Genomic DNA, 26,241 nt, shown 5'->3' with positions numbered 1-26,241 from the left:
ACCAGTGGTAGCGACGGGAAGTTTATGATTTGCCTTTTCACAGTGGCGCGCTACTTATGGGTGGTCTGGTAAATGGTCGCTAAGGAGCTCGTTAGCTGCAATAAGAGCTGCGAGGAATACCATATTAGTGTGGGCTAACTCATGGAACACGACTACCTCCATAGCTGTACGGTGGCAGGATGGAAGAGGGAGTTATACCAGTCGGTAATCCGTAGGCAATTTCGTGGACAAAGAGGTAGTGCACCAAAAAGTTACAGCGGGGGCCGTTATGCCCACGGAAGGGGTCAGGTGGCCATAAGTCTGCCTCACCCCTCCCCTCAGTTGGCTTGGAAGCAGGTGAGATAACCTAAAGGGCAAAGCCCGTGCTAAAAACACTCCTTTCACTCAGCTAGTAGTAGCGGCTCACTCGCTGGACATCGCTAATTCCGTGTCCGTACACTAAAGTGAGGTTCCAAGGGCAATGTACCAGCTCTATACTGTCCGGGAGAAATGGGCACGAAGACACAACCGCTCTGCAGCCTCACTACCCTGGCCTTAGTTTGGTTTTGGCTATTAAAAACAAGCTTGCTACCTTCAGTTGATCGAAACTTATTTCTCTTCCTAGATACGGTACCGAGGGTTCCTTGCAGCAAACCCCTTCTGCCACTTCACGAGCCCAAAACAAATGCTCATTGCCCCAAGTCATTCCTCTTGGTGTAGGATGGTAAATAGTATTGTGAGGGGCTCTTTTAATTTCTCTAATTCGTGCTCTTGTGTGCACTTTTTCTCCGTTCCCCGCAAAGTTTTATTTTTCACTGGCTTGTCATTTTATTCTCCTTCTCTCCTCCCCTTATCAAGGTACCATCCTGACAACGCAGAGTAAAAATAAAGCTTGCCAAAGCAACGCCTCATACTGTGCGAAGTCAACCGTTACTTTCCGAACTGGCCCGATATTAGGAAGGCTTTGATGAGGTATAGCCAAATAAACCCCCTGGATACAGATCATTCGATAAGTTCCATGAAACACCTCGGAAGCAGGGGATTAGTAGTCCTACGTCACTGACAAATCACAGCTTTCCTATGAGGAACGTATTGATGACGTATGAATTCGGCTAAGGCTTCACACCATCGGCAAAGTGCTTCTCGTAGTGAGGGTAGATAAATATATAGTTTCTTTCACTCCACTGATGGAAACATGTTGCAAAGAATTTTGTCAGATGTGAGTTTTGACTGCAGCCATAGGGTCTCTTTTACACTTTAAAATGTCATATAACTACCACACAGTCGATCAAAACCCAAAATGTGAATGAAGCATAATCAGTAATTTGACATAAGCTCCAAACAGTTGAGTTGATTAAAAATATTAACGGTGCCTCAAAAAATTATCTACTCAATGTTGCTCAACAGTTGTTTTTGCTGAAAATCCCTTATATCATTTGCGTTTTGTTGTCTTTTTCAACAGCTGAAAATGCATTCATACATTAGAGCGTATCCCGCGAAAACTAACATTTACAGTGTTCTCCTCAGGTTAGGTGGAACTGAGCGATCAATAAAGACCTCACATAGACTGATTGTATCCATACTGTACCAGAATTTGTTTGATGCCCAGACGAAAAAAAAACCCAGATAGCTACCAGGGCCCATGTTACGTGTTACGATCAGTGACTGAAAAGGCAGCCGGTTCTATATACCGTAGCGATTCGGGATATTGCCCGACCAAGGGCTGTCATTTCAGTGTAACCCCACTTCACTGCAACATCAAGAACAACAGTAACTGTAAACAATTTTCACTCAAGCGATAGCTATGCAATTTCCAAACTTTTATTTTTTAATTATAATAAAACTGGATCTAACGAGTACTATTTGTCGCTAGTTCAAATATGCCCTTTATCCGATCCACCTTTTCAGAGCTATTGTGATTTAAAAAATGTGTTTCGATCATGGATTGTAATACGCAATTGGGGCCCAGGACTTATGTCATAGAACTCCGTCTATTTGGCAAACACTCGAAGCTTCATAGGACTTAGCTTGATTGCTACCTCGGGATCTGGCAACTCTGTAGGCTCTAGTAGCTTTCGCCTTGACCTACCGCGAGCGGGACACGAACATGGAATGCACTTCCTGCTGTAGCTGACGTGGCGTAACTTTTAAGCATGTGAAACCAGAAAGCAGTGTGCAGACATAAAATACCGTCGGGGGCTTGTCTACTCTCTCCTCCACGTTGATTTTCCACGACAACTCACTGTCTAGAATAGTTCCTACACATTTAGTGCACGGTTTCTCCTGCAGGGTCGCCCCCCTCCCCCCCCCTCCTAGCAGTAAATTTTGTAGCTCTTAGTAAATAATATCATATCGATTTCTCCGCGTTGGCGCTCAACCCAACATTAGATGCAAGGTATGTGTATCTCAAAGCGCGTGATCCATCAAAGAGCTAATTTTCACTTATGACAACTGAAACGTTATGTGCGTATGCCGTATATTTGATGGGTTTCTTATCGAAACGCCTGAGGAATTGGTTGATGACTAGCGTCCACAGTAGAGGTGGTAACACTCCGCCCTGCGTCGTGCTCCTGTCCACTGATTTCGTGGCAAGCCCCGGCGATGTCTAGGATGACTCCTAAGGCTTACTCCACTTATTACAGGAATTTTTTTATGTTTATAATCACCCTATGCAGTGCTATGTCTACCAATTTGCTTTTGGTGTACGCATATTGTGTTGTGGAGAATAGTTTTTCCATCCATCTTGGACTTTGTGTACACATCTATCAGCTTCCCAAAGGTTTTGGACGGAAATAATGTTAAGCAAATGGGGTTGGAGTCTTTTGAATAGATATGACCGATCTTCCCCTCCTTTGGTAAGAAACCTACACGAGCAGTTCTACAATAGTGCGGTACACGATTCAGCCTTATGCACCCATCGAAAATTGTTTTAAGCCATTCCACGATCGCTCTACTTGAAATTAGTAGCATAGCTGAAAGTCTTCGCGCCTATTCAATTTTGGTATCGGTCATCAACCCCGGCACTACTCGCTTTGTGATCGGAGTGTAAATGCTGTCTGCTGGCGAAAATTTTGATTTTACACAAATAAAGTTCTGGAGCCCGGTGCGAACATTATGAACATTTTTCATAATATGCTCTTATTATAGGTACAACTGCACTCTAACTGATGAGTAAGCTTTGTAATCAGTAAGTCACTTGAATTATTGTATTGTATTGATAAGATTAGCAGCGATTGGTGATATGAAGTAGTCCCAAGTGGCAAAGCGCCAAATTTTTTACTTGGACTTATGTCACACCTACTGCGTTCATATAACCACAAGTTTTTTGCTTCGGATTTATAACACTGTAGTGGGGTTGACATAATCCAAAGTAAGAATAACATTATCTCAAAGGTATTTCTAACAAAATTTGAGTGCAGAATTTGGTAATACTCGGAAAATTTTTTTGTGATTTATTTCAAATTGAAAATTTTTAATTTAAAAAAGTTAAAAATTTTGGTTTATCAAAATTTTAATTAATTTAAATTTTCTTCTTTAAAGGCTTAAGAGTGACATTATCCCGATTGGTATTATGGCATCCCATGGCCAGTGACATAGTCCCAAGTAAAAAATTTGCAGTTATGCCACTTGGGATTATGCCATGCCACACCACATCGATTGCTATCAAGAACACGAACGAACTTACCAATCAAACTTTTTAGATGCATTCAATTCAACGTTCTTGCAAGATGGGTCGTCTATTATACGCAATAATATTTACTTTACTGATTACCTTATTCGACACGGTGCAAGCCGACAACACATTTACCTATCTTGACGATGGAAATGAATGCAAAAATGTAAAAACCAGTCTGGAGGCAATCGCAAATAATGAAAAGGCAAATTTGCAAACGTATGAAAAAATTTTGTATTTTATTAAAATTTACTTATAATTAAAATAATTTTGTTTTGCATATTTCGCTGTATCATAAATAGCATGAAAAGTTGGTAAGCAAATTTGATAAATATATTAATAATTATGTGTACTAACATACAGCAGCGAATAGAAAAATAGAAGTGGCAAGTATTTATCGGATTTTATTAAACAAAATCTGCTTTATATTTTTGATATTTAAAGAAAAAAACTTTTGTGAATTTTATGGCTTGGTTTTTTATAAAAATTTTGTGGAATAATTTTAGGCTTGTTCAACGGAACTTGATCAGTGATATTGGATTTTGCAGCAGTGCATTATTAGAAATGCTTCCGCTGTTCACTAATAATTGATATAATAGTGAACAACTCAAGACTGCTTATAATGCACTACTAGAATATCCAATCTCACTGATCAAGTTCCGTTGAAAGAGTTTAAATTATTCCCTAAAATTTGGATAATAAATATAGACTATATATATGTACCTAATTATATATAAAAGGAATAGGAACAAAAAAGGAAATACTTATACACAAATGGCAAAGCGTGCAGCGGAGCATTTATACGGCTGAGTGTGAAGTATGAATGTTGGAGATTTCGATTTCAAAACTTAGGCTCTGAAAAGCTAACTGATGAAAATTCAGAAACATCTCCAAGTGACCATCACGGTATGCAAATTTTGTAATTTTTCTCTAATATCAATAACAAAAAATAATTTAAAAATTGTTTTCGAAAAAATTGGAAATAATTTTACGAAAATTTCCAACTTTTTACTTGAAGTTTTTTAAACTTTTTTGAGTATGTATGCACTTTTTAGCCCAATTCATTTTAAACTTTCAATATTTTCTCGAAGGTTGTTTAAGATTTTTCTCCAAACAAAGTGCGAATATTTTTTTTAAATAGAAGAAAATCCCAAACTACGTTCGGAAAACAAAAATTTTCAAAAATCAATGTGAATATTGGGAGTCCAATCACTTTTCCAAAGTGAGTTTAGAATTGACTGGGCTATAAAACTGCACACTTGAAAAGAATTAAAAAATTAAAAAATATTAAGTTCGATTTTTTTTTAAATATCTCGAATTTTTTCGAAACATTTTTTAAGATTGGTTTTCATAGTTTAAGTTCCGAAGTTCATTGAAGTTTTTTCTTAAAATATAGAAAATAGAAAAATTCAAATGTAATTGACGAAATTTGTTAGAAATAGCAACTGCTATTTTTTTGTTTGCTGTTGTATATACATATTTTTCAGATTTTTATACTCAGTTGAGCAGAGCTCACAGAGTATATTAACTTTGATTGGATAACGGTTGGCTGTACAGGTATAAAGGAATCGAGATAGATATAGACTTCCATATATCAAAATCATCAGTATCGAAAAAAAATGTGATTGAGCCATGTCCGTCCGTCTGTCCGTTAACACGATAACTTGAGTAAATTTTGAGATACCTTAATGAAATTTGGTATGTAAGTTCCTGGACACTCATCTCAGATCGCTGTTTAAAATGAACGATATCGGACTGTAACCACGCCCACTTTTTCGATATCGAAAATTTCGAAAAACCGAAAAAGTGCGATAATTCATTACCAAAGACGGATAAAGCGATGAAACTTGGTAAATGAGTTGAACTTATGAACAATGGGCGTGGCACCGCCCACTTTTGAAACAAGGTAATTTAGAAATTTTGCAAGCTGTAGTTTGACAGTCGTTGAAGATATCATGATGAAATTTGGCAGGAAGGTTACCCCTATTACTATATGTATGCTTAATAAAAATTAGCAAAATCGGAGAACGACCACGCACACTTAAAAAAAAATTATTTTAAGTCAAATTTTAACAAAAAATTTAATATATTTACAGTATATGAGCCGTTTATTTTGAAAGTGGCATAAGTCATTTCATGTCGTTTAGGTTCAGTGGTAATTTGTTTGTATCTCTCCTCGCCTCCAGTTTTTTAGAGTCCAATATCCAAAAGATGCAATTCTTATTATTATTTTATAATTGTAGAACCATCTATATATGCATTCGTTCAAAAACAACAATGCATTTAAGACCATGAGTTGGAAATGACTTATGCCACTTTCAAAATAAACGGCTCATATAAGTAAATCATGTCAACATTCAACTCCAGTAATGACATGGTGCAACAAAATACAAAATTAAAAGAAAATTTCAAAATGGGCGTGGCTCCGCCCTTTTCCATTTAATTCGTCTAGGATACTTTTAATGCCATAAGTCGAACAAAAATTTACCAATCCTTGTGAAATTTGGTAGAGGATTCGATTCCAGAACGATAACTGTTTTCTGTGAAAAAGGGCGAAATCGGTTGAAGCCACGCCCAGTTTTTATACACAGTCGACCGTCTGTCCTTCCGCTCGGCCGTTAACATGATAACTTGAGCAAGAATATATATATCTTTTCTAAACTCAGTTCACGTACTTATCTGAACTCACTTTGTATTGGTATAAGAAATGGCCGAAATCCGACTATGACCACGCCCACTTTTTCGGTATTGAAAATTACGAAAAATTAAAAAAATGCCATAATTCTATACCAGATACGAAAAAAGGGATGAAACATGGTAATTGGATTGGCCTATTGACGCAAAATATAACTTTCGAAAAAAAACTTTGTAAAATAGGTGTGACACCTAAGTAGAAGAAAATGAAAAAGTTCTGCAGGGCGAAATCAAAAGCCCTTGGAATCTTGGCAGGAATACAGTTCGTGGGATTACATATATAAATAAATTAGCGGTACCCGACAGATGATGTTCTGGGTCACCCTGGGCCACATTTTGTTCGATATCTCGAAAACGCCTTCACATATACAACTACCATCACTCCCTTTTGAAACCTTCATTACTACCTTTAATTTGATAACCATATCGTACAAACACATTATAAAGTCACCCCTGGTCCACCTTTATGGCGATATCTCGAAAAGGCGTCCACCTATAGAACTAAGGCCCACTCCCTTTTAAAATACTCATTATCACGTTTCGTTTGATACCCATATCGTACAAACCAATTCTAGAGTCACCCCTGGTCCACCTTTATGGCGATATCTCGAAAAGGTGTCCACCTATAGAACTAAGGCCAACTCCCTTTTAAAATACTCATTAACACTTTTCGTTTGATACCCATATCGTACAAACCAATTCTAGAGTCACCCCTGGTCCACCTTTATGGCGATATCTCGAAAAGGTGTCCACCTATAGAACTAAGGCCAACTCCCTTTTAAAAAGACTCATTAACACTTTTCGTTTGATACCCATATCGTACAAACAAATTCTAGAGTCACCCCTGGTCCACCTTTATGGCGATATCCCTAAATGGGGTCCGCCTATAGAACTAAGGCCCACTCCCTCTTAAAATACTCTTTAATACCTTCCCTTTGATATACATGTCATACAAACACATTCCAGGGTTACCATAGGTTCATTTTCCTACATGGTGATTTTCCCTTATTTTGTCTCCATAGCTCTCAGCTGAGTATGTATAATGTTCGGTTGCACCCGAACTTAGCCTTCCTTACTTGTTTACTTTTATAATTTTCATACAATTTACATTTTAACGAAGGATTGACAATTTGAATACAGCAATACAGCAGCAAACGGGACGCATTACACAATTAAAAAAGGGGTGAGATTTGAATATCTTTATATCAAATTTACACTGAACCAAATGCATTATTTTGGGCGAAAAATCTCGATTTGTGATGTATTTTCCTCATATAAGTCGCATTTATGTATGTTATGACTGATTTGGCCTGCCAATGCAATCTACAGTCGAGCTTGCAGGGAAGGTTAAACGAAATGCTAATGAAGGCAATGTAAACGCTTTCAAATCACTCATTCCGAAGTATGCATTTGGGCCTAGTGTAAATGTGATATCAGTTGCAAACGTATGCTAAGTATTGTTTTTTTTCTTTTAATTTCATTCTTAGAATCGAAGATCATAAGCGTCAAAGAGGCAGTTTTTTTGTGAAACAAGGCTCCCTAGAGGCTACGTGTGAGCTTTAAAGTGTACGCAAGAAATTGTTTAAACTGTGAAATTCTGATTCTGTAAAGCAAAACTGTGAACAAAAAAACTCACTGATGAAAACTTCGTACTAGTGTACACTATTTTGACATTCAAAACTCATAGGCAATGTTGCAGAATGACCCTTTGTTTTCATAGCGTTTGATGAATATTTTCTCACTGACATAAGACTTTTACATTCAGCGCTCATTCAGCAAAACAATGTGTACAATACTTTACAGAATCGTATTAAAATTTAAAGTGTAAATTATGTGTGCAAATGAGCTTTCAATAAGTGTACATTTGTCAGTTTTTCACAATTAGGGAATTGACCCCCAGAAAGCAATCGGAAATATAATATTTAAACAAATATAAATGTGTCTTATTATCATATATGGAATATTTATCTGAGGTGTGTAGAAGGAGAGCATATAACTAGTTTTATTTCTTATAGAAGATAATAAATTCGTAGATTCAAATTGTTGCTCTTTGGATTAGTGCTTACTTAGGTACAATGCCTACTTGATCGTTAGCAGCGACTCAAATGTTTCTTCTGTGTGTGCAAAGTGCTCTTATAAGTTTCTATATTCTATCACGAATATTTTCCTAGTGAATAAGATTTGTTCTTTAATAATATTGTTATTGGAGCTTTTCGGCCGGGGTTTTTTTCCTTCTTAATAAAACAATGTTTTATTTAAACATCCTACGCTTTTCGACGCAATTTTTGCGTCTTCATCAGGGATTTTTTTAATTATAATTTTTTGTACATTAACACTAATAATTTTTTTGATAAATAACATTTAAAGTATAGAACATACACATCTATAAATACATCACCAGTAGATTTTTGACTGGTGAAAGCAAAGGGTGTACAGTGTGTCAATGATGTATTTATAGATGTGTATGTTCTATACTTTAAATGTTATTTATCAAAAAAATTATTAGTGTTAATGTACAAAAAATTATAATTAAAAAAATCCCTGATGAAGACGCAAAAATTGCGTCGAAACGCGTAGGAAGTTTAAATAAAACGTTGTTTTATTAACAAGGAAAAAACCCCGTCCGAAAAGCTCCAATAACAATATTATTAAAATTCTTACTTGGCCCAATAATAATAATTTGTTCTTTAATATGTGTTTAATTAGTAATGCTTTGAAACCTCAACAAACTCCTTCTGTGTAGAAATAAATGTGCCTATCATTCAGGAAAATCCAAAGGGGCCGAATATTCATAGCCACACGGAAAAAAATGAAAAGTATATGAAACAAATTATTATAGGCTAGGAAATCAGTCTTGAGCCAGCAGAGACAACCGATTCCATTGTGAATAATAAAATTCGCCGTCAAGGGGATGTACTCTCTCCTCTATCGTGGAGCTGAGAGGGACAACTGAGCAATTTTAGCCGCTAGAGGATGCCGTCAAAGAGATGTACTCCCTCTTTTCTAGGGGAGCGTGTCATAGATGAAATAATATTCAACTTCATGCAGCAAACCCTGTGCATCATAAAAAGGTGATGTGAAACTGTCCTAGCGCCTTTTACTATTCATGACAGAACTATCTCTGGGCGGCACCAAAATCCGATTTTTAATAGAAGCAAAATACCTTGGGCTTACATTGCAGAGATCCCTCATATGGAATGCTCATTAAGATGCTACCGTAAACAAAGCAACAAGAGCTTTCTTCGCCTTCACTCGACTTTATGGCAAAACATGCGGTCTAAATTGTATACTGAACATTTAATACTGATGCGAAGTCAATAGTTATCTATACAGGACCTGGCACTAAGAGTTTTCCAGCGCTTGGAAGCAGTGGTCGACAGAATAGAACAGGAGAGCGAGCGCTTAGAGTGGGCCCGTTAGGCGGAAGAAGTTTCAAAAGTTTAACTCCGAGAAACCCTCAGTACTGCTACCTGCACGAAGAGAATGGCAGCGTTCCTACTGCTTTAGGCTACTTGCGCCTGAAAAGCGCTACAGTGCTCTGGCTGCTTGTGGGATTTTTTTTATTTCCGGGTCAGTATACTATACCGCAGATCCTACACTTTCTATAACTTCGAAACCATCGATATACATATGTATTGCCACGTTTACTAATTGAGCGCCCTTGCGCCAACCTTCCACCCTTATTGTGGCTCTAAAAGACCCATCAAAACGCAGGTAAGTAACTAGGTAGCCTGCACGACCAATATTTGATGATGCTATACTACCACGGACGTATGGTTTGCAGTTAAGCTGCATTGAGTCTCGTTGCTATGTTCTTCGCCACTACATCTACAGGTGAAATGTGCAGAATGGCATATATTGCAGCTGTCGGGGCTTCTTTTTAGGGCTCCCGTTAGGTGGGCATTTGTAGCCTACATACGCCCTCTAATTGTTAAGATAGATTCTTTAATGTATGGCCGTTCCCAAACAAGCACTCCATAGCATAGAATAGACTTAAAAAATCGATGTAAGTACACAATGAGAGAGGGCGCGATAGACCCCACGAACACCACAGCATTAATTTACATGCATGAAATGTCGTCAAAGCCTACATGAATCTCCCGTGTACGTTGAGCTTCCACGACAAATTACCGCCTGGAAGGATTCCTCTATATTTTGTACATGGGTTCTCCTGCAAAATCACCCCTCTTAGCCTAAGCATTGTCTCATTTGGGGCATTGTACCTCTTAGTAAACAAAATCATACCGATCTTCTTCGCTTGGCGGTCAATCCCATAGAAGATGCTCAGTTAAGATGCGCCCGATCCTGCGAATACCAAAGTTTGACGGGTCCCACATCGATTCGCCTGCGCAGTTGGTTCATCACCAGCGTTCACAGCATAGATGACAATGCTCCGTCGTGTGGTGTGCCCCTGTCCACCGACTTTGTGGCCACAAGCTCTCAAATTTTGTTTCACAGAAATCGGCTCGTATATCGGTTTCAACAACGATTGTAGCTTTAGTATTATGAAGGGTATAGATAACAGGGGCTTAGAATGTACCAGCGGCAGGTATGACCATTCGCAAAAGGCGACTAGAATACGCAAATGATTGAAGGGGTAGTGTAGCGCAACCTTCTCAAGACATTGGCAGCGCAATTTACTTATAGCTTCCCCAACCCAATTGTTAACCCCACCTACCCGTGGCGAATTCTTTTTCTTCAGCAGCCGATGCTAAGGCTACCCCAAGCTTCTCATGTAACATGACCTAGAAGGTGGTCATATTGAATCATTCCGAGCTGGTCGGGTTAGTACCTTAATGGTGCTTATTACCAGAGCGTACCATATACATATCCGGCAAATTACCATTAATATCGATAATACTCCCAAAACCTTCGGGGAGTATCTTTATCGCTACAATAACAACGACAGGCATGCGCTTTTTGATATCTAAAGTTTAAGATATAAATTTTGCTTGAATGAAAAAATAAAAACAAAATTTTAAGTACCCGAGTTATTTTTAAAACAGCTTTAGTAGCAGAGCAATATTGCGTTAGTCCGTTAAATTTAACCGTTTCGCAAATATGATTCCACATTCGTCTTAGCATTGTTGTCAAGAGATGAGAATATGAAATAGGAAATAGAAAATTTGAAATAAAAGCAAAACATGAAACGCGCAAAGTGGAGTACACAATGCGGGCTGGGCACAATTTTATTTTGTTTTTTGCACTCAGCTTCCGCTTAGTGTATACTTCCTGTAATACCGTTAAGAGTGTTGTTATGCAACGTGTAAGTATGTGCTTACTGCTCCTTGGTTGATGGTCGAGATCAAATTATATGTCACTGTTCTAGCTGAAGTTGAAATAAACGCAAAGATTTGTTTGATGGAAAAGCGTACTTGTAGGTTCTGCGTACATTTTGAGCTGTTTTAAAATAATCGTAGTTTATACTGGGCACCGCTGAGATGTGCAGCAGCGAACATGAAAATAGCAGTGGTAATTTTTTGTCAAATTTCGTTAAGTAAATTGTTCTTTTTATGCCTTTCATGAAAATGAAATGGTATATTAACTTCGGGACGAATCTCAAAATTGTAATTCCTTGAAGAAAAATATATATATAAGTATACCGAAATTATCAGGATAAAGAGCTGAGTTGATTTAGCCATGTCCGTCTCTCTGTTTGTATGCAAACTAGTCCCTAAATTTTTGAGATATCTTAATAAAATTTTCTGAGCGGGTATATTTGGGCGTCGGATTATACATTTGTTGGAACCGGTCGGATCGGACCACTATAGCATATATCCCCCATATAACCGATGTTTCAGAAAAGATGATTTTTTCATATCTTCCTCAATTGATCAGATTAAAGCTTCAAACTTCACCCCATAAATAAAAATAATAAATAAATGTAAGGCGCGTTAACCTCCGAAGAGGTATTAGGCCGAGCTTCTCTTCCAATTTGCGTTGTGCTGCTATTTTTTTATTTTTCCCACAAATTGGCGGGACGGGACCTACTTGTTTTATGCCGACTCTGAACGGCATCTGCAAGGCAGATGAGTTTTCACTGAGAGCTTTTCATGGCAGAAATACAGTTTTAACAGCTAGAAGCATCAAATTTCCCTGAATGCTTACGTATTGATCATTCATTGTTGTCTGAAAAACAATAGAGATCGGTGGTATATATAGTATATACCCAGGCCCGTATTAACCCTCAACGGGGCCCTAGGTAAACATCAATTTGGGGGCCCTTTTTCACGTCCGTTCCCTTTTTTTCGATTAAAAAATACAAACTTATATCTTTCATAAACATTTTATTGTCACCATGTAATAATATCAATAGGATTACTATCTACATTTTAAACATGTCGTTTTCTTCATTTGTTTTCGGCAAATTCGACAATTATATTGTAACGAATTTATGGAAATTCCTCTTATTTGTAACCTTCTACTAACGTTCGAATCACTAAACTGTTGAATAAATAACTCCACTATTCAATAATGCAAAATGGCATTTATTCAAGTACAATAAAACTACTACTTCTCGACAGATAGCGTGCTTAAATCAAACTGAATTTATGATTGCTCAGATTGCGCTCTTTTACACTCTTCGATTTCCTCGTTCCATACCTCTAGGCGTTTCCAGAATTTACTTAGTTATCAGCTATAAAATTATAACTACAGATGCACGTGTACAGTTTCTTATATGCGCGTGTATTACTGCACAAATAATTGCATACTTTTGGGAGTATCTTAGATATATGCATGTGTTTGCGCGTTGCTCTCCGCTGCTTGTATGGGCATATGTGTAGACATAATGATTAATTTGGTTATGTGCATACAAGTCACTGCTTAGTATTGGCTTAGAGATGATAGTACCCTTAGCGTTTGTAATATTCGTCACAATATCATCAATATCGATTTTGTTCAATAAATCTGACTCAATGCAAAGTATACCTAACATCTCGAGTCGCTCTTGCCGCGTTGTAGCTCTTTCAGCAACTTTGATTCTTTTTAATTGCGAGAGAAGGATCGTTCGGCAGAACAATTTGTGATCATTAATGTTAAAAAAAACCGAAGAGCTATTTTTGTGCTAGGAAATACATCGGCTAATTGATCTTCCATTAGAATTGTATACAAATGACTATGAGTTTTTTGTGCATCAGTGTATCTGGAGTTCACGTAATTTTGGAATTATTTCATTTCAATGAAAATTTCTTCCAAATCTCTAGAATAAAAACGAACTAAGTTATTTATAGCTTCGTCGAGGTCTCCATGACTTAGAGAAAAGTTGATGAGAAATGCAAATCTCTCTGAAACTTCCATATACACTTTTGCACGTCGTTTGATTTGACTGTGAAGATTGTCGATGATTTCGAGTAAACCTTTTGACCTAAAATCATAGCGAGGCGAAAATTCTACTTCAGGTAATAATTGTTTTGAGTTTTCTAGAAATCATTGAACTTTTCACGGAATGAAACTAAACTCTCTTTAGCAGTCAAAATAGAGTTCCATAAAATCAACATGAAACTAAATTCGATTTTTTTTCATTTTATTCGCGATACCCGTATTTTGTGATTCATCATCAGCAATGATTTCTAGAGCCACTAATATGATATCAAATGAATCGTAAACTGCATTCGTCGCATTCGAATGTGCTTCCCAGGGTGTAGTTGAAAATGTCTTCAAAGTTTTCTCATTGTTTGCTTTATTTTTTAGTACGCCACAACGATAGATGGAAGCGGAAAAAATTATATAATGTCTGCATAATGGCGAAAAAATCTACTGCATAAAAACAGCACTTCAAAGCGTGCTCTCCAACCAAATTAAGGGAATGCGCGGAACAGTATGGTACCTGCTCCATTCTCATTCAAACTCTATATGCTTGCTTGCACACCTTTATACTTCCCGGACATGTTTAATGCGTTGTCATATTATTGTCCTCTACAATTTTGAATATCTAAACCACAGTCTTTGGCAAGAAACTTTAAAGTTTGATTCGCTAGATTTTCACCAGTATGACCTTCCAACTGAAGGACAGTTATAAACCTTTTTATTATTCAATATACTGTCCTTTCTCTTCGATACACTTCTTTGCACGCTCATACAATTTGTAAAATGAGTCGGAAATGTTCTTTTTAGGAACCTTGTCTAGTTTGTCGGTCGTCGTGAAATTTCTAAATATGTGAGGCGTAGCCTTATTATGGTCTTACTTATGACTATCAATAGAAAGTTTACGCGTCCAATGCTTTTATTTAATTGTCTGATCGACGCCCTAGATAGATAAGGAGTGTGATGACTAGTACCTAGAACCTACCGAGTTATTTTCTTGCTTTTAGTATTGTTATGACTTAATGTAAGTATTGTTTTCAATAAAACCGCTTAATTTAAAATTTTGTTTGAATTATTTTATTTATTTTATATTTATCGCTTAGGTATGTACATCTGTTCACTATATATTTCTTATCTTATACAAACGATTATTATTACGAATGGGATAAGATTATTGTTCAGCCCCATTTATGAAAGGTATGAAATCTTCGGCACAGCCATGTCTTTTTAACACGCTTTTATTAGCTTGGCCTGTATGTAACGGAATCTTTGAGTCTAATTTTCACCAGTTTCTGGAAGTCTGATTAATTTGAAACTTTGCATACGATTCAGGGACCGATGACAATGCATTAATGTGGTGGTGTGGTGACATAAGGTCAACGGCCATAAGGTCAATTGGCCTGATTACCAATTTGAATGGCCATAAGTTTGATTGAAACTCTGCACGCGTATCAAGCCTCGATGACAATGCATTAATGTGATGGTGTGGTGACATTAGGTCAACGGCCATAAAGTCAATTGGCCTTATTACCACTTTGAATGGCCATAAGTTTGATTGAAGCTTTGCACACGTATCAAGGCTCGATGACAATGCAATAATGTGATGGTGGGGTGACATAAGGTTAACGGACATAAGGTCAATTGAACTATTTGACCACCCAAATGGCCATAGATTTGAAACCTTGCACATAATGCAAAAACGCATTCCTTTATTAATGATAGAAGTGGATGCATGGCACATCTACGAAAGAGCATACTGGAGCCCTTTTTAACACGCTTTTATCAGCTTGGCCTATATCTATCTATGTATCCCTGTATGTATGTAACGGCATCTGAAGTGGAGCCGAGAGCCCGGGTAATGCAGAGCTCCGAACTCCGTTGCACCTTTTGAAGCATTTTAAGATAGGTACTTTTAGCTAGTGCAGGCCACAAGACCAAGGCACCATAAAGAAGAATCGGGCGCACAATGGCTGTGTAAATCCAGTAGGTCACCTTAAGGGAGAATCCCCAGGAGGTGCCAATTGTCCTCTTGCAGGTTAACAGCTCTGCTGCTGTCTTCTTGGATCGCTCCACTATATGGTCACTCCATAATAGCTTCCTATCCAGAATGACTCCCAAGTACTTGACTTGATCGCTAAACGCTAAGAACGTTCCCCCAATTCTTGGCGGTGTAAAGAAAAATCCTCGTGAAGAGGACAAGCTCGGTTTTATCCGGGTTGACTTCCAAACCCGTGGCGGGTTGTACTCCTGGAGCAGCTCCGGGATGTCAGCTGGGTCCGTTGGCGTCACTGGAAGCCAGGCTCTAGCCCTTGGTCGTGAGGGAATATCACGCGCCTCCACTACCTTGAGGCGCGCGCCCGGATATACCACCCCTATCAGCGTGACGGCGGCCCTATAGAGGTTTACCGACCTGGCGTCGTCACAGGCAATTAGCTTGACAATACCCTGAACCACCCTGCATCGGTGTAAGATGGCGATGGACCATGGTTGTCTTTCTTAACCTTAACGGCCACCGTAGCGAGCGCGGCCTCGATCCACTTCCACTGTTGTTTCGGGATCCTGCCATCTTCGCTGCTCTCGTCTATAATGCCAATGATCTGCCGACCCTTGGCAATTTCGGCGAAAGACCGCGTCCAATTAAAAAGAGTTTATATAACAGTAGTAGAAGGTCAAACAATCATTTATAGTTAATCACCTCAAAATAAAATTATAGTAAAATTTAAGTTATTAACAGAATAAACAGTAAAAAGCGTGGGGTGCTTGATATTGAATGTTACAATCATTCTATTGGCAACTATCTGACAGGAAAGATATGAAATATAGTCAAATGTACCCCACGTTTTTACTGTGAATTAAATTATTCTGTTAACAACTTAAATTTTACTATAATTTTATTTTGAGGTGATTAACTATAAATGATTGTTTGACCTTCTACTACTGTTATATAAACTCTTTTTAATTGAAAATTATTTTCTATTTTTTAGTTCGGTTAGCTATAAAAGCGTGTTTTTTTAGTTTTTTTAAACTATTATTTTTAAATATTATGCACACTCTTATCTTGCAGCGAGAAGTTCTGATGAATAGAATTATGTTCTTTTCTCAAGCGGAAACGAACTAACTTTAATAGCAAGAGAGATGGATATATACGTATAAGACTGTACTACAATATTTTTTTAGCATTTGTCTCTCCTTGCTGCTTTAGCACACCCAAGGTCATCAGTCCTAATTTTGGGAAAAGCAACATCAAATAATTTAGAAAAGGTTTATCTAAACGGGGTCGCTCCGTCAGCGGTTAAACAACAGCTTATCAGCAAAATAGTTTCCGCCAGCCGCATTAGCAGTTTGGAGACGACCTTAAACATATATCTAAAGTCGAAAATTGGATGAGAATCTTGGTATCAAAACTCCTCAGAGGTTTATCGCGCCAACTTATTATTGTTATATTAGGAACCATATTTCCACCCATATCTCTAAAACCATCCCTATACAGATATTTAAAATTTTATACGATAGGTTTTGTCGAAAGCTGAGGTAATACTCAGTCAATCCAGGATCAATTGGAGATCTCACAAACCCCAAACAAAGAAAACGTAGTATTTATTTTCTCAGTACGAATACATACTCATACACATACGGCTCGAGGTGTTAGGAAAGCAGCAACTTTCTATACCAAGATTGTGGGGAGAGAGGTGATCTGGGTATGTAGTATGCGACATACATAGTAGATTAGGACGGAAGGCGTCTGATATTACTGTTACGGTGACTAGATCTGCAGTCGGCCAACCTTCGTTGCAACGTGGGGTGCAGAATGGCATCAGCTGAGTGGCGATATGGTTAGCGGCTGGCAACAGCAAGTTGATCTCTAACGATAATAAGGCGAGGTAACGCGTAACAGAGACGGGAAGTTTATGATTTGCCTTGTCACACTGGCGTGCTACCCATGGGTAGTCTGGTAACTGGTCGCTGAGGATCCCGTTGTCTGCAATAAGAGCTGCAAGGAATAATATATTAATTTTGGCTAACCCATTGCTGCACGGTGGCAGGATGCACGGCGGAGTTGTACCAGTCGATGATCCGTAGGCAGATTCTTGGACTGGGGGGTAATGCACCAAAAAGGAACAGTGGCAGCCCTTTATGGCTGTGGAAGGCATCAGGTGGCCATAAGTCTGCCTCACTCCTCCCCTCAGTTGGGTTGGAAACGGGTGAGATAACCTAAAGGGAAAAGCCCCTGCTAAAAAAAACACTCCTTCCACTCAGCTAGTAGTAGCGTTTCACTCGCTGAACATCGCTCATTCCGTGTTCTTACACTAAAGTGAGGTTCCAAGGGCAATGTACCAGCTCTGTACTGCCCAGGCGAAATGGGCACGAAGACACAACCGCTCTGCAGCCTCACTGCCCTAACCTTAGTTTCGTTTTGACTATTAAAAACAAGCTTGTCGCCTTCGGATGATCGAAACTTATTTCTCTTCCTAACAGTTGCGGTACCGAGGGCAGCAAAATGCTTCTACCACTTCACGAGCCCAAATCAAATGCTCCTTTCCCCAGGGCATTCCTAGTGCTGTAGGATGGTAGATGGTATCATGAGGGGCTCTTTTAATCTCTCTAATTCGGACTCTTGTGTACACTTTTTTCCTTTCCCCGCAAAGTTTTATTTTTCACTAGCTTGTCATCCGTTCTCCTTCTCTCCTCCCAAATAAACAATATATAAGTTCCATGAAACACCGCGGAAGCAGGGGATTGGTAGTTCTACGTCTCTGACAAATAGCCGCTTTTCTATGAGGAACGTAGTAGGACCCTATGGATTTCGGCTAAGGCTTAACACCATCGGCAAGGTGCTTACCGTAGTGAAGGTACATAAATATATAGTTTCTATCACTCAACTGATGGAAACATGTTGCAAAGCATCATTTGTCAGATGTGAGTTTGGACTGTAACCATAGGGGCTCTTTTACACTTCTTATAACTACCACACACCCGATCAAAACCCAAAATGTGAGTGTAGCATAATTAGTAATTTAACATAAGCTCCAAACTGTTGAGTTGATTAAATATATTAGCGGTACCTCAAAGAATTAATTACTCAATGGTTGCTCAACAGTGGTGTTTGCATGAAAGTCCCTAATGTCATTTGCGTTTTGCTGTCTCTTTCAACAGCTGAAAATGCATATATACATTACAGCGTATCCCGAGTAAACTAACGTGTACTATGTTCTCCTCAGGTTAGGTGGAACTGGCCGTTCAATAAAGACCTCACATATACTGAATGTATCCATACTATTACCAGAATTTGTTTGACCCTCAGATCGAAAAAAAACCCAGTGACTGAAAAGGCAACTGGTTCTATGTACTGTAGCCACTCGGGATTTTGCCCGACCAAGGGCTGTCATTTCAGTGTAACACCCGTTTCACTGCTACAACAACAACAACAGTGACTGAAAGCCATTTTCACTCAAGCGAAAACTATGCAACTGTCAAACATTTTTTCAAAAATTATAATAAATAATGGATCTAATGAGTAGTATTTGTCGCTAGTTCAAATATGCCATTTATCCGATCCACCTTTTCTCAGCTATTGTGATTTAATAATAATAATATTTTTCGATCACGGATTGTATTACGTAATTCGGGCCCAGGACTTATGTCATAGAACTCCATCTATTTGGCAAACACTCGAAGCTTCATAGAACTTAGCTTGATTGCTACCTCGGGATCTGGTAACTCTGTCGACCCTAGTAGCTTTCGCCTTGACCTACCGAGCGCGGGACAAGAACACAGAACGTACCTCCTAGATCTGCTGTAGCTGATGAGGACTAACGTATAAGCATGTGAAACCAGAAAGCAGTGTGCAGTTAGTATACCCACCGTGAGTCTTAAGACTTCTATCTTTAGTGATATGAGCAACTTTGTGAGCTTAACGTCGTAAAATTTGCACATGATCTTAGAAACTTCGCATTCTCGCGTTTCTGTTCACGGGTTTCCTGCTTGATGGATCATATGCAATTCGTGTTTTTTTTTATTTCTTCGGATTGGCACGCCTTTTATCTATCTATGAATTCTATCCCCGTATGACTGGGAATCCAGAATACATTTTGATGAAATACTGTGTAAGAATATTACCTAGATCGCCTTCTGACTATTAATATATGTATTGACGCGACTGCGGCTTAAACGCACTTCCTCCAGAATTTCTGCTGCTTTCTTCACGTCTATAATTACCCCATGAAAGACACTGCTGTGATCTGGCAGCCTGTAGGATCTACTTATTTTTTGATCGACACCGTAAACAGCTGACCCAACCCCTTCTGTTAATTCGGAGTCATCGGTATAAACTAATATTGTCATTTCTGCCATTTCCGTAACTTCCGCCAACCCTCCGTCTCAATTTTGTTCGCAAGATTTCTCTCGAAGCACAGGCAGGAGATCTGCTATGGCTATACGACCTGCACACAAGCTGCTGGAAGTCTTGTTAGAGTTGGTAGCGGAATGTCATTCAATGCTGCTGTGGAAGTAGTTTTCGGGGTTCCCGTTATGCTAATCATTGATAATATGCGTACCCCATAATGTTTTTGGCACAGGTATTTTTTGTGTGGCTGCCTACCAAACTAGTCCGTAATACCTAATGAAAGAGGGGGCGATAGACCCTACGTACACCCTCAAATTTTTTTACAGGCATAGAATACCGTCGAGGGCTTCTTTGCTCTCTCCACCACGTTGAGCTTCCACGACAACTTACTGTCTAGAATAGTTCCTAGACATTTAGTGCACGGTTTCTCCTGTAGGGTCACCCCTCCTAGCAGTCCATTTTATAGCTCTTAGTAAATAGTTCCATATCCGTTTTCTCTGCGTTGGCGCTCAACGCAACATTAGATGCCCAGGTATGTGTATCTCAAAGCGCCTGATTCATCAAAGAGCTAATTTTTTGAAGGCACTTTTCACTTATGACAACTGCAACGTTATCTGCGTAAGCCGGACGTTTGACAGGTTCTTCATCGAACAGCCACAGTAGAGGTGGTAACACCCCGCGCTGCATCGTGCTCTTGCCACAGATTTTGTGGCATCATACAACCCCCAGTTTGAATTAATTTTCTTGCAATTCAACATGCATATGATCCATTCGGTTATCGCTGGAAGTACTTCACAAGATAGACATTGTTGAAAGCCCCGCCAATGTCTAAGATGACTCCTAAGGCTTACTCCTCTTCTTAAAGGCCTTTCTTTATGTTTATACTCACCCTATGTAGTTTTTCTATCCATCTTGGACTTTGTGTACACATTTATCAACCTCCCAAAGGTTTTGAGTAGAAATAACGTTACGCTAATTGTAGTCTTTTGTATAGATATGACCGATCTTCCCCTCCTTTGGTAAGAAAACTACACGAGCAGTTCTACAATAGTGCGGTACACGATTCAGCCTTATGCACCCATCGAAAATTGTTTTAAGCCATACCACGATCGCTCTACTTGAAATTTGTAGCATAGCTTAAAGTCTTCGCGCCTATTCGATTTTTGTATCGGTCCCCAACCCCGGCACTACTCGCTTCGTGATCGGAGTGTAAATACTGTCTACTGGCTTTTATGAATAATCTCCCGAGAGGAAATTATTGTCAAAAAATTTTGATTTTACACAAATAAAGTTTGGGAACCCCGTGCGAACATTGTCAACTTTTTTCATAATATTCTATTATTATACGTACAAACGCACTCTAACTGATAAGTAAACTTTGTAATCAGTAAGTCACTTGATTTATAATTGTATTGATAAGATTAGCAGCTATTGGTGATATGAAGTAGTCCCAAGTGGCATAGCGCCAAATTTTTTAATTGGACTTATGTCACACCTACTGCGTTCATATAACCACAAGTTTTTTGCTTAGGTTTATAACACTGCAGTTGGTAACAATAATATTATAAAAAGGTATTTCTAAAAAAATGTGAGTGCAGATTTTGATAATACTCGGAAAATTTTTTTGTGATTTATTTTAAATTGAAATTCTTAATTTTAACAAGTTAAACATTTTGGTTTATCAAAATTTAGGTTAAATTAAATTTTCTTCTTTAAAGGCAAAGAGTGACATTATCCCGATTGGTATTATGGCATCTCATGGGCAGTGACATAATCCCAAGTACAATATTTGCAGTTAAGCTACTTGGGATTAAGTCATGACACACCACATCGATTGCTATCAAGAAAACGAACGAATTTACAAATCAAACTTTTTAGATGCATTCAATTCAACGTTCTTGCAAGATGGGTCGTCTATTATACGCAATAATATTCGCTTTACTGGTTATCTCATTCGACACGGTGCAAGCCGACGACACATTTACGTCCTATCTTGACGGTGGAAATGAATGTGGAAATCTAAAAACCAATCTGGAGGCAATCGCAAATAATGAAAAGGCAAATTTCCAAACGTATGAAAAAATTTTGTATTTTATTAAAATTTGCTTATAATTAAAATAATTTTTTTTTGCATATTTCGCTGTATCATACATAGCATGACAAGTTGGTAAGCAAAATTTGGTGAAAATATTAATTATTATGTGTACTAACATACAGCAACGAATAGAAAAATAGCAGTGACAAATATTTATCGGATTTTATTAAGCAAAATCTGCTTTATATTTTTGATATTTAAAGAAAAAACTTTTGTGAATTTTATGGCTTGGTTTTTTATAAAAATTTTGTGGAATAATTTTAGGCTTGTTTAACGGAACTTGATCAGTGATATTGGATTTTGCAGCAGTGCATTATTAGAAATGCTTCCGCTGTTCACTAACAATTGATATAATAGTGAACAACTCAAGACTGCTTATAATGCACTGCTAGAATATCCAATCTGACTGATCAAGTTCCGTTGAAAGAGTCTAAAATTATTCCACACAATTTGGATAATAAATATAGACTATATATGTACCTAATTATATATAAAAGGAATAGGAACAAAAAAGAAATACTTATAGACAAATTGCAAAGCGTGCAGCGGATCATTTATACGGCTGAGTGTGAAGTATGAATGTTGGAGATTTCGATTTCAAAACTTAGCTTCTGAAAAGCTAACTGATGAAAATTCAGAAACATCTCCAAGTGACCATCGCCGTATGCAAATTTTGTAATTTTTCTCTAATATAAATAACACAAAATAATTACAAAATTTTTTTCGAAAAAATTCGAACTTTTTACATAAAATTTTTAAATTTTTGTTTGGTTTGTATGCACTTTTTAGCCCAATCCATTTTAAACTTTCAATATTTTCTCGAAGGTTGTTTAAGATTTTTCTCCAAACAAAGTGTCAATATTTTTTTTAAGTAGAAGAAAATCGTAGACTACGTTCGGAAAACAAAAGCTTTCAAAAATCAATGTGAATTTTGGGAGTCCTATCACTTTTACAAAGTGTGTTTAGAATTGACTGGGCTATAAAAGTGCACATTTGAAAAAAAAAATTTTAAAACTACAAATATTAAGTGCGATTTTTTTTTTAATTATCTCGAATTTTTTCGAAAACATTTTTAAGATTGATTTTCATAGTTTAAGTTCCAAAGATCACTAAAGTTTTTTCTTAAAATATAGAAATTAGAAAAAGTGAAATATAATTGACTAAATTTGCTTGAAACTGCAACAACTATTTTTTTGTTTGCTGCTGTATAAACACATTTTTCATATTTTTAAACGGTTTTTTATTTTTATAATTTTCATACAATTTACATTTTAACGAAGGATTGACAATTTTAATACCGCAATACAGCAGCTAACGGGACGCATTACACAATTACAAAATGAGTGAGATTTGAATATCTTTAAGTCACATTTACACTGCACCAAATGCGTTATTTTGGGCGAAAACCTCGATTTGTGATGTATTTTCCCCATATAAGTCGCACTTATGTATGTTATGACTGATTTGACCTGCCAATGCAATCCACAGTAGAGCCTTACAGGGAAGGTTAAGCGAAATGCTAACGAAGGCAATATAAACGCTTTCAAATGACTCATTCCGAAGTATGCATTTGGGGCTAGTGTAAATGTGATGTTAGTTGCAAACGTATACTAAATATTTTTTTTTTTCTTTTAATTTCTTTTTTAGTATCGAAGATCTTTCAAAACGCAGTTGTACTGTGCAACAAGGGGCTCTAAACGCTAAATGTGAGATTTAAAGTGTACACAAGAAATTGTATATACTTTGAAATTCTGATTCTGTAAAGCAAAACTGTGAACAAAAAAACTTACGGATAAAATCTTCGTACTAGTGTACTCTATTGTGTCATTCAAACTCAAACGCACTGTTGCAGAATGACGCTTTTGTTTTCATGGCGTTTGGTGAATATTTTCTCACTGACATAAGACTTCTACATTCAGCGCTCATTCAGCAAAACAATGTGCACAATACTTTATAGAATCGCATTAAAATTTAAAGTGTAAATTGTATGTACAAATGAGTTTTCAATAAGTGGATATTTTTCAGTTTTTCACAGTTAAGGACTTGACCCCCAGAAAGCAATCGGATATATAATATTTAAACAAATATAAATGTGTCTTATTATCATACTAGCGTACCCTCGCCCGCTTTGCTAGGCGATAAATTCAATATTATTTTTATGATAAATTTTGTCTTATTTGAAACAATTTGTAAATTAGAATAGAAGAAGGAAAAAATTTAGACAACTGCCATAGCTCGTTGTATAGATCCATTTCGGGAACTGCTAAATTCCTTCATCGGCAACGTTTATGCGCCGCTGCTATAACCATTCAGCCATCACAGCGGTTTTTTGTTTGTCTTCATTAATCCTACTTCTATTCTGGTTCGTGCCAATTGATATTCACAATACTGCGACATCTGTTGCAGAATGGATGTGAAAATTGGACTTGTTTGATGGCAATGCTGCCATAGTGTCATATTTTATTGACACTTTCCCCGTGCTCTGGGATGTATTAACAATTTTGGTTGTTATATCGGCGTACTGATTTGTAAGAAAGAACGCGGGTTCGAATCGAGCTCAAGGCCTAACAATAATTTTTTATCATTATTATTGTTATGATAAATTTTGTCTTATTTGAAACAATTTTTAAATTAGAATAGAAGAAAGAAAAAATTTAGACAACTGCCAAAGCTCGTTGTATAGATCCATTTCGGGAACTGCTAAATTCTTTCATCGGCAACGTTTAGGCGCCGCTGCTATAACCATTCAGCCATCACAGCGGTTTTTGTTTGTCTTCATTAATCCTACTTCTATTCTGGTTTGTGCCAATTGATATTCACAACACTGCGACATATGTTGCAGAATGGATGTGAAAATTGAACTTGTTTGATGGCAATGCTGCCATAGTGTCATATTTTATTGACACTTTTTCCCCGTGCTCTGGGATGTATTAACAATTTTTGTTGTTATATCGGCCTACTGATTTGTAAGATCGCGGGTTCGAATCGAGCTCAAGGCCTAACAATAATTTTTTAATTAATAATAATTGTTATGATAAATTTTTTCTTTTCTTCTCTTATTTGTCTAAATTTATTCTTTCTTCTATTCTAATTTAAAAATTTTTTTCAAATAAGAAAAAATTTTTCATAATAATAATGATAACAAGTAAGTAAGGTTAAGTTCGGGTGTAACCGAACATTACATACTCAGTTGAGAGCTATGATGACAAAATAAGGGAAAATAACCATGTAGGAAAATGAACCGAGGGAAAGCCTGGAATGTGTTTGTATGACATGTGTATCAAATGAAAGGCATTAAAGAGTATTTTATGAGGGAGTAGGCCATATTTCTATAGGTGGACGCCATTTAGGGATATAGCCATAAAGGTGGATCAGGGTTGACTCTAGAATGCGTTTGTACGTTATGGGTATCAAATGAAAGGTGTTAATGAGTATTTTAAAAGGGAGTAATCCTTAGTTCCATAGGTGGACGCCGTTTCGAGATATAGCCACAAAGGTGGACCAGGGGTGACCCTAGAATTTGTTTGTACAATATGGGCATCAAACGAATGGTGTTAATGAGTATTTTAAAAGGGAGTGGGCCTTAGTTCTATAGGTGGACGCCGTTTCGAAATATCGCCATTAAGGTGGACCAGTAGAGACTCTAGAATGTGTTTGTACGATATGGGTATCAAATTAAAGGTATTAATTATGTTTTAAAAGGGAGTGGTGGTTGTTGTATAGGTGGTCGCCTTTTCGAGATATCGCCATAAAGGTGGGCCAGGGGTGACTCTAGAATGCGTTTGTACGATATGGGTATCAAATGAAAGGTGTTAATGAGTATTTTAAAAGGGAGTAATCCTTAGTTCCATAGGTGGACGCCGTTTCGAGATATCGCCATAAAGGTGGACCAAGGGTGACCCTAGAATTTGTTTGTACAATATGGGTATCAAAAGAAAGGTGTTAACTGAACTGAGTTTAGTAAAGGTATATCGATTTTTGCTCAAGTTATCGTGTTATCGGCCGAGCGGAAGGACAGACAGACGACTGTGTATAAAAACTGAGCGTGGCATCAACCGATTTCGCCCATTTTCACAGAAAACAGTTAACATCATAAAATCTATGCCCCTACCAAATTTCAAAAGGATTGGTTAATTTTTGTTCGACTTATGG

General features: G+C 37.6%; 2 protein-coding genes across 16 annotated transcripts in view; one reads left to right on the top strand and one right to left on the bottom strand.

The window, feature by feature from the left end:
• The window catches only part of B4, a 628,513-nt gene that overhangs the window by 191,042 nt on the left and 411,230 nt on the right, over nt 1–26,241 (bottom strand). The gene's annotated exons all lie outside the window — the stretch shown is intronic.
• LOC137239697 (uncharacterized) lies at nt 3,672–24,077 on the top strand. 3 transcript variants are annotated; one of them, XM_067765283.1, is made up of 4 exons: nt 3,672–3,871; nt 3,955–3,966; nt 23,370–23,432; nt 23,737–24,077. In XM_067765283.1, the coding sequence occupies exons 1-4, from the start codon at nt 3,681–3,683 to the stop codon at nt 23,804–23,806; spliced, it is 336 nt and encodes a 111-aa protein (XP_067621384.1). In that variant the 5' UTR covers nt 3,672–3,680; the 3' UTR covers nt 23,807–24,077. The 3 variants fall into 3 exon arrangements, with proteins under 3 accessions (XP_067621384.1, XP_067621383.1, XP_067621385.1); XM_067765282.1 differs by lacking the exons at nt 3,672–3,871; nt 3,955–3,966 and adding exons at nt 21,865–22,066; nt 22,150–22,161; XM_067765284.1 differs by lacking the exons at nt 3,672–3,871; nt 3,955–3,966 and adding an exon at nt 21,865–22,066.

This window comes from Eurosta solidaginis, chromosome 2 (assembly GCF_040869045.1).
Source record: "Eurosta solidaginis isolate ZX-2024a chromosome 2, ASM4086904v1, whole genome shotgun sequence".
Classification (NCBI taxonomy): Eukaryota; Metazoa; Arthropoda; class Insecta; order Diptera; family Tephritidae; genus Eurosta; species Eurosta solidaginis.
The sequence above is the reverse complement of the archived record's forward strand: the minus strand, read 5'-3'. Positions and strand labels throughout refer to the sequence as shown.